This window comes from Musca domestica, unplaced genomic scaffold, assembly GCF_030504385.1.
Source record: "Musca domestica strain aabys unplaced genomic scaffold, Musca_domestica.polishedcontigs.V.1.1 9, whole genome shotgun sequence".
NCBI classification, from domain to species: Eukaryota; Metazoa; Arthropoda; class Insecta; order Diptera; family Muscidae; genus Musca; species Musca domestica.
The window spans coordinates 1,645,845-1,655,123 of record NW_026712435.1 but is presented as its reverse complement, the minus strand read 5'-3'; the positions used below and the strand labels follow the sequence as shown (position 1 = coordinate 1,655,123).

The following is a 9,279-nucleotide window of genomic DNA, read 5'->3' as shown; positions in this document are numbered from 1 at the left end:
AACGTTGTAAGTTATAATTCTTATTGAGCTTGGTTTACTGCACCGCAGCGATGAAAATATTCCTCCGATTCATAAATTCCATCTATCCGGAGTTGGAACAGCAATATGTGGCGTGAGATGGTCCGGTATGGGTAGGTGTTCATGAGATTGCAATGGAGTTCAGTACTCAGAAGAGGACGACGAAGACGTATCGGTCCACCCCTTCTAATACCTATTCCACATTTAAAAAGCAAATAAACTTTAAGTTAACCAATTCTTTGGACTTTGTTTCTATTCTCAACAGTTGCTTCATCAGTGCACTGAAAGAAAAATGCTTCGTTGTATCAATGAACCGGTTTCGTTGATTTTTTTCATTGATGCAATGAAAAGCTACATTAATATAATAATTTTTTGTTCATGCAATGAAAACTTACGTTGCTTTTAAAATCAATGATTTTTGGTCTCATTGAATATATGAAACGGATTTCATTAATATTACGAAACTAATTATTTTTACAAAATTCAGTAAAAAATGTGAATATTGAAATGATACATAATAGCGCTGTCTTATACAAACAAATACGCAACCAAAGTATTAACAATTAGTGGGAAAATTGTGATAATTGTTATATTTAAATTTGTGCTCCAATTTAATGAAATGGATGAAACGTTACATTATGGAGTTCGTTATTAGACCACAAATACATGGGTCAGACTTGCTGACATGCATAAACCGACTCAGAACGTGATTTTATAAAGATCATACAAAAAAGTAGGGTTTATCTCGCGTATTAGACCACAAATATATGGGTCAGACTTGTTGACATGCATAAACCGACTCAGAACGTGATTTTATAAAGATCATACAAAAAAGTAGGGTTTATCTCGCGTATTTCTACCTGTTACAAACGAATGCACAACGACAAATTACCCACTACCACAGTGTGATGTAGGTATTAAGAAGTAAAAAAGCAAAGTTCGACAGGATCGAGCTTTTAATACCCTCCACCATTTTCATTTCACTGAATCAAGGAAGAATTTTCATTATATTAATGAACAATTTCGTTAACTTTACATTAATGAAACTCAATGAAACTTTTTTCATTTATTCAATGAACCTCTACGTTGGTTCAAAATCAATAAGAAATTTCATTGACGGAACGTAGGATTTAATTTATGGTATGAAGCTTTTTCTTTCAGTGTGTAGCTCTGTCAACACTTCCAACACTAATAATACAATATGTAAAAATTACCTTTTGTATGTAAAGCTGAGGGCTTCCATTCCTGATGTTGAAAACTTTTCCTGATACAGGTGTCCATAAGGGGTAAGGTCATATATGGATATTGATCCCAACCGTCCATCTATAGATTGCATATACAAATCTCGGTTGATATGAAGTTTAACGTTAGAAACATTCGCCTTAGCCAGTTCAGACTCATTCCTTACCAAAATCAAGTTTAACGATCGAATTGTTACCAATAACTCCTTTGAGGAAGAAGATTTATCTGCAGGGAAAAACACAAAAAATTCTATTTACATTTTTAATTTATTTTTATATATATATATTTTCTTAATCGAACGTTCCCATGCCTCACATTCCCACCCCTGCCAACCGAGGGGGCGATCTCCCTTTACGCAGGGATCGCGTACATATCATGATCCGCCTCATAATGGGAATTTAGTAGGAAATTGAAAACCAGTTACAAAATCTAATTCATCAGCTAGTTTGTCAAATAATAAAACATGTATTTCAATTGTTTAAAAATAAAATTATTATAGATTTAATAACTTCTAGACTCATACCAAATCTACATTATAGTACACAGAATTAAAGTCAACACACATGTTATTAACCCTCGAATACTATCGTCTATTTCACTTACGTCAGTACTATAGATGGGTTGTTTCCATCCATATAACGTTAGTATTTGGTTTTCTCAAATGACATGAACTTATATAATAACTGATTTGTTTTTAAGACTGAATACCCAACTACTGAAAAACAGCAAAATTCTATGTTTAATTCACTTATTTTATTTTATTTAATGATTTGGTTAGGAATATAACAATTAGAAAAAAAATTAAAAATGCACTTTGCAAAAACAGCTTCAACTTCTTGAGTTTTTGCATCATGATCCTTTAACGGACTAATTTGGAAAGCTGAGAATATATAAAAGAAAAAGCTATTTAATAATTTTTTTTTGGCATAAAGTAAAATTTTTTCTTAAACGTGATCTAAATACTTACAAATTTAAATTACTCATTACAGCATGTAAACATATCGTCATAGATTAAGTTCGTATCTTGCAAAGCTGGTCCATGGCAGTACGTACAAAGAGGGTTGGTGTGACTTTTGACACCTTTAGTTTTATTGTAAAATTCAACAATCTCTGGTAAACACTTTGGACCATCCAGTATTTTTCCATCTCTATAAAATGTAGAAGCAACAAAACACACTTATTCCGTTTTGGAATGTACGATAAGATTGTAGATTTTTCTAAATCCAAAAATGGTTGATTTAACTTCCCGATTTTTGGGTTGAGAAAATGAGGGGGGTAAGACACGCTTATTCTTTCGCATGGTTCCAACAGGTGTAGTTTTTTCCAACAAGTATTCTGCTAGACTGTAAGACGTAAACCAATTGTCAGTCGTTATATTTCGACCCGAGTTTTGGAGATGTTGGGTTATTCGTCTTACTACTGCCTCTGCTTTATTTGATAAATTATATGGACCCAGTGGTTGTTGGCCGCAATAGATTTCCAATTTAGATGTGTAATATGTTGTTGAATCCACCGCGGAAAATATTTTTATATCATACTTTGCTGGCTTATTAGGAATGTATTGTCTAAAACTGCAGCGTCCACGAAAGCCTTCCAATTTTTCATCAACCGTTATATAACTATGCAGGAAAATTTTTTTCACAATTCTGATTGAACATTTCAAATATTCCTCGTATTGGGACTGGTTTATATAATTTTCGACGCTCCATACGGGTGTTAACATCGTCGAAATGAATGCATCGCATTAGAAATAAGAATCGATTGAATGACATGGTGGCTACAAATATTTCTAACCCAGTACCATCTGACGCCCATAAATCTCTTACGTTTACATGTGAAGACTTGTGTAGACTACCGATATACAACAATCCAAATAAAGCATTTATTTCATCTCTATGTGTTAAAAGTGCATTTTTCAAATCTTTGTATTTTATTTATTCAAGATGTAAATGTTTGTTTTTTCCACAACAAGGTCCACAAAATTAAAAAAAAATTGCCCAACTTTCAAAAGGAGTAGTTACGTTTTGTGACGTAGCTGTTACTTTTAGAGCATTTGTTAAAATATTTTCAGCCGTTGCTCGCGTTTTTGGAAATGGAACATTTTGCCAAATACTTCCATCTTTCCCAATGTATTGCACTACATCATTATCTTCATTTTTATCAAATTCTTGCTCAGTATCAGAGTCATGATTGCTCATAATTTCCTCATCACTGCTTTCACCACCAATATTTTCTTCTTGATCCAAGTCAACATCTTATAAAAGCGCCATCAGTCGCTCTTGAAAAAAGAATTTCTAACCACACTTGGCGTAACTGTACACTAATTTATAATCTACTTTTAACACAGAAAACCATGCGTTGTTAAGCGAAAAGTGACAGCATTTCTTGCAGTATTTTTTGGGGGAGGGGTGAGCGTGAAGTGTCTTACGCTCTTTACTGCATAACTATTTCATTCATTATCTGCCACTGCCGTACCTTTTGTGTACCAATTCCAAGGAAAATATAATATTATTTTATACTGATATATTTCAATACTGATAACTATCGTGGGTGTAAAACACCCACAATTGCGGATCGCCATTACTATCGAGGGTGTAAACCACCCAAGGCTTTCAATAAACCTGCTTTATATAAAAATTACCATACTAGTAGCTGTAAATAATGCTTTTTTATATCAATAACTATTTAAATGAGGATTACATTAATTTTAGTTAGGATTTTCATGAAAAATTATAAACTTCTCTAAGAAATTCAGCTTTATGGGTGGATTCCACACAGGCGATAGTCCTTGAGGGTTAAGAGGTTCGCCTATTGAATAACTCGTGCGGTGAAAATCGGTATATAATAATTGGTAGTTTCCACTAGATCTGAACGGAACATTTATTCTAATAGATGAGAATCTGAAGGTATATTACCATTTAATATTTTTAGTACAACATAATATGTCTGCTTTTAAGTGTAGGCAATCTAATTAATTTTAGCCAGCTAGCATAAGAAGGCAAACAAAAAATTACTATTCCAATATAAACCTCGTAAGGCCAAAAGCCGGAAATTTTTTTGCACGGATTCTATTTTATCTGAGTATATTGCATAGGGTAAGTGTACCAGTAGTCGGCACTTTTAGGATTTTAGATTTTTCAATCTTTCAACACTCTGAGTGAAATTTTTCAATTGCAGAAAAATAAAGTTGTTCAGATTCCAAACTTTGTTTAGTTTTCGAAATAATAAACAAAAATTGAATTTGTTTTTATTAAATTGTCAATATTTGCAATTTTACTAAAATAGTAGTTTTTTGCCAGTAGTCGGCACCATTTTCCAATGCTCGGCATGTCCATTTGCCAGTAGTCGGCATATGGTATTTCAGTAAAAAAAATATTATTTTGTATATATTTTTATTTCAAATAGTATAGTTACTAATTCACAGTTTAATCCAGAATTTGAAATTAACGACTCAAAACTATTATTTTATCTGAGTAGTTTTTGGATTATTTTTTAATACTTTTCTCAAGTTTTGGTGAAATTGGTCAAAAATGATATTTTTCTAGCAATCGGCACTCCCCGCCGACTACTGGCAAACCTCTTTTTTTCTGTCCCTAATGTCGGCATTAAATTATATAGAAAAATGCTTGATTTGTATGTTTTTAAGTTATAAAATGATCTTTAGACTATTATTTACTGTTATAGAATATTTCCAAAAATATTAAATTTAATTTACTCAAAGCGATTATTAAGTTGACGCCACCACTAATTTTTCCTTTACAAACAAGCACTATCGCACTCGTTGGAAGACACTCACTGACGAAAACCGTTATTCTCTCGTAATAAATGATCGGAGCTCATTTTTTACAGGAAGAGAGCAGAGAACACTGTTGTCGTTTTTTGCAATTATTTCATTATTTGGTCAATTCTATTCTTAGTTATTTAAGTTTAAATTTCCAAACTGCCGACTACTGGGACATGCCGAACTTAGACACACTTACACTTATAGGTTTAACAAGAGACGTAAAAAACTGTTTCGTTATATATGGATCAGAAAATTCTTTGGTCCACCGTTTAATAAAACCTAAAAGAACTTTTCCTATATTTACCATTGTTATTATATATTATCAATTAACCTAAAATTTATAGCATAACAAAATTGTATTGTTGGAATATCACCGAAATGGCATAAGACCGGTCTGCTTGACAATGAGAGAAATAACAAATATATATTAATATATATTAATACAAGAAAAAGAAACTATACATGGAGTCGACCATGTGATATGCTACACTATGTAAGGCTTTGGTTGGTCCGAACCCAACACCAATAGATTGTTATCGGTACCTTAGTAGAGTTGTATTAAACAACAGACAAATGTTTAGATTCGAAGTTTTCTGCAACTCAACTGCAATTGTAGATATTGTTCATTATGGAAAATTTTTCATACTCGTGATATAGCTGATCGTGAAAATTGACAAGCTACACAAACAACTTCAGAGCCCATTTAATCACGGTTTACACAACGGGCTTCTCTTCGGTGCGATGCCTGTTGTTGGTTTGTTCACCTCAATTTCTCTGAAAGTAATGGTAATTAATTGCTAATTATATGTCGTGGAGTTTCGTTATCCATTAAAATATACTCGTTAATACCAATAACCTTCTGGATTAGAATTTATTAGTTCAGCTCTGTTCCTATACAACTCGAAAGAGAAAATTATCAAATATCTATCAACAAATGATATTTGCCTTAATAAGCCAAAAGTTTCAAATAAAAAATAATTAGTTTCCAATTAAATTTAATTGTGGCATCTAACGTAAAAACATTAGAAATTGCATTTGCGTATTTGGTGATGATACTATGGTAACTAGTACATAATTAAATATTTATTCCAAAATCTCATTGAGTGCCTTGCAAAACAGACGGCCTTTTTATATCCCTTTTCCACAACAAACAATACACAAATCTCGCGAATCATGGAGCAAATTTGTTTACAAATGTGAACATTCAAATTTTCAACAACAACAGCAACCCAAACGAAATTCCAACACAGTTCTATTAATAGACAAGGCCCCGTCAACGAATGCTGATTTCGTTCAGTTAAACAAACGCAAAATAAGTGTAGAGATATAAAGATGTTTATAAGTGCGATTTAGAAGAATCTTTTATTCCTCTTCTATTGCACTTATTCCCAGAAAAAAAATGTTAAGATCTGTCTCCACTAATATTGATGGATTAATCCTAAGCATTTTGCAACAATCAAATAACTACGGTATCTAAAACAAAATGCTACATATGTTTTTTTATAATTAATAAATTATTTCACTGGGTTTGTTATAATTTTTTAGGCATCAAAACATCAGAATGTGCTAAAAATCGTAAGATGAAATGAGGATTGGTGTGGCTCTTACCGAAAACATGGTATTCCATGCCTTACCCCCTGGCAAACGTTACCATCATTTTCCACTAAGATCAATGGTGTACGCGGAATAATGTATGCACCGTTTGACTATTTTTACTACACTGTTTTATTCATTTAAAAAATTTTCTTAAGTTCTACTTATGATAATTTTCCTTAACCTAATTTAGCATAAAGTGTAAGAGAGAGAGAGAGAGGGAGAGAAATAGAGAGATACAAATGTACATGTATACCTGTGCACCATGCCGCCATAAATCCTAGGGGAGGTCATAAAACATGCGTAGCTATCTCACTTGAGGCAAGCAAATATGCTACACTTGCTTATCAGTATGAGTTAAGATCTCATCCCGTAATCTAACTCAAACATACCACATGCAGCAATTGAATTATTTATTTCCTACTCAAAGGTCTGCTCGCCACATGTTCTTATCGTATTAAATGTGGACTGTATTAAAGATTGATTAACTAACCCTTCTCTTCTACACTAGGTAGACCCCGCTGTTCTCTTTTATTATAAAAACATGTTCACTTATCCGTGAACAAATGGATTAATCCTACTATTTTGCAACAATAAAACAACAACGGCATCCCAAAAAAATTCTAACACTGTTCCATTTTTATTTAATACTAGCTAACCCGGACCGCGTTGCTGGCCCATAGTATTAGCGTGTAATGCATATTTTTAAAAACCTAAGAAAGCTTTTCTTTAAAAAGCATAAAATTTGATAAACAATGTTGGCTTGCAACTACAAATTTGTGGTGTTCATGATTATTGCTGTTTTCCTTGTTTTGCGGTTTATTGTTGTATTCGTTTCAATTTATTTATTTAGAGTGCACAATATTTACGGCGAATGAAGGACATATTCCATATACATTTGTATATATTTTATAAAAGTTATGGACCCCATAAATTATGTTGAAGTGTACAAATCTTTGTCGATTAAATTATGTCCGTGAGCCTGTCCGTTCACTATTTGCAATTACGTAGAGGCATTTTATGATTTCAGTACACTCAAGTCTAGTCCTTTAATACTGATTTCCCATATAACCTGCCAATTTGAGGTAATTTGAAGGCCTCAAAAGCATTTTCGAGGTTATAAATCATTTGTTAAAAAATTACAAAAAAGTCTACTTCATGATTTATTTCCTATTTATCAGTACCTATATATATTCGTTATTTTATCGTATTTAATTAAATTTTCAAACCTCAATTGTCAGTATTATAAAGGTCTTAGCAATATTTTCTAAATCAAAAGTAATTTTGAATTTGAAACATTTAGAAGTCCATGTTTGTGCAAAATCCTATGTCAATTAATATATACAGGCGGATGCCTGTGTATGTGGCCGTTAGTTAATCTTTGAACATTTATACAATATTGCTAGGAAGTTAGAATATATACGTTTCTTGTAGGTATAATAATACCGCAGAACACTCGTCCTTTGTATGTTTTTGTTTAATATCTACCGAATTAACTGTAATTAGACATTTAACGTTTTCAGTATTGTGAAATCAATACCGGCAATTATGCTTTGAGAAGTATTTTTAATTCAAAATTGTATAGAATATATGCAAAATTCTCTTATTTTTCAATAAGAATTTTCAATTCCAAAAAGGCATTCTTAAACAATTCTATGCAAAATTCCACATCAAAATAGAAAAGTTAAGTTTTTCAATTCCGTGATTTTTCTAGAAGATTTTCTCAAAATTTTCATTCAGGAAAACGTTTTCACTGTAATTACAAATAATGCAAAGAAAATTTGAGTTAAATCGGCTAAGCAGTTCACAACTGATGTGTTACTATACTTTTTTAAATTGTGAACATATAAATTTAAAGAAGTATATGTGGCGAGTTCCTCTGACCCCAAACAGATACCTAAAGTTGGAGAGAGAGTCAAGAGTACGTCATATACTAAAGAGTGATTTGTTAAGAGCTTGATAACTTTAAAAAAAAAAACGCATAAAATTTGCAAAATCTCATCGGTTCTTTATTTGAAACGTTAGATTGGTCCATGACATTTACTTTTTGAAAATAATTTCATTTAAATGTTGACCGCGGCTGCGTCTTAGGTGGTCCATTCGGAAAGTCCAATTTTGGGCAACTTTTTCGAGCATTTCGGCCGGAATAGCCCGAATTTCTTCGGAAATGTTGTCTTCCAAAGCTGGAATAGTTGCTGGCTTATTTCTGTAGACTTTAGACTTGACGTAGCCCCACAAAAAATAGTCTAAAGGCGTCAAATCGCATGATCTTGGTGGCCAACTTACCGGTCAATTTCTTGAGATGAATTGTTCTCTGAAGTTTTCCCTCAAAATGGCCATAGAATCGCGAGCTGTGTGGCATGTAGCGCCATCTTGATGAAACCACTTGTCAACCAAGTTCAGTTCTTCCATTTTTGGCAACAAAAAGTTTGTTAGCATCGAACGATAGCGATCGCCATTCACCGTAACGTTGCGTCCAACAGCATCTTTGAAAAAATACGGTCCAATGATTCCACCAGCGTACAAACCACACCAAACAGTGCATTTTTCGGGATGCATGGGCAGTTCTTGAACGGCTTCTGGTTGTTCTTCACTCCAAATGCGGCAATTTTGCTTATTTACGTAGCCATTCAACCAGAAAT

At 32.8% G+C, this 9,279-nt stretch overlaps 1 protein-coding gene across 1 annotated transcript in view; it reads right to left on the bottom strand.

Moving 5' to 3' along the window:
* Positions 1–1,317: 1,317 nt before the first annotated feature.
* LOC101896948 (intermembrane lipid transfer protein Vps13D) overlaps positions 1,318–9,279 on the bottom strand; it is a 203,976-nt gene continuing 196,014 nt past the window's right edge. The window contains exon 11 of the mRNA XM_059131498.1: positions 1,318–1,485. Coding sequence (XP_058987481.1) covers positions 1,453–1,485 — 33 coding nt within the window. The 3' untranslated portion in view covers positions 1,318–1,452. The remainder of the gene's footprint in view (positions 1,486–9,279) is intronic.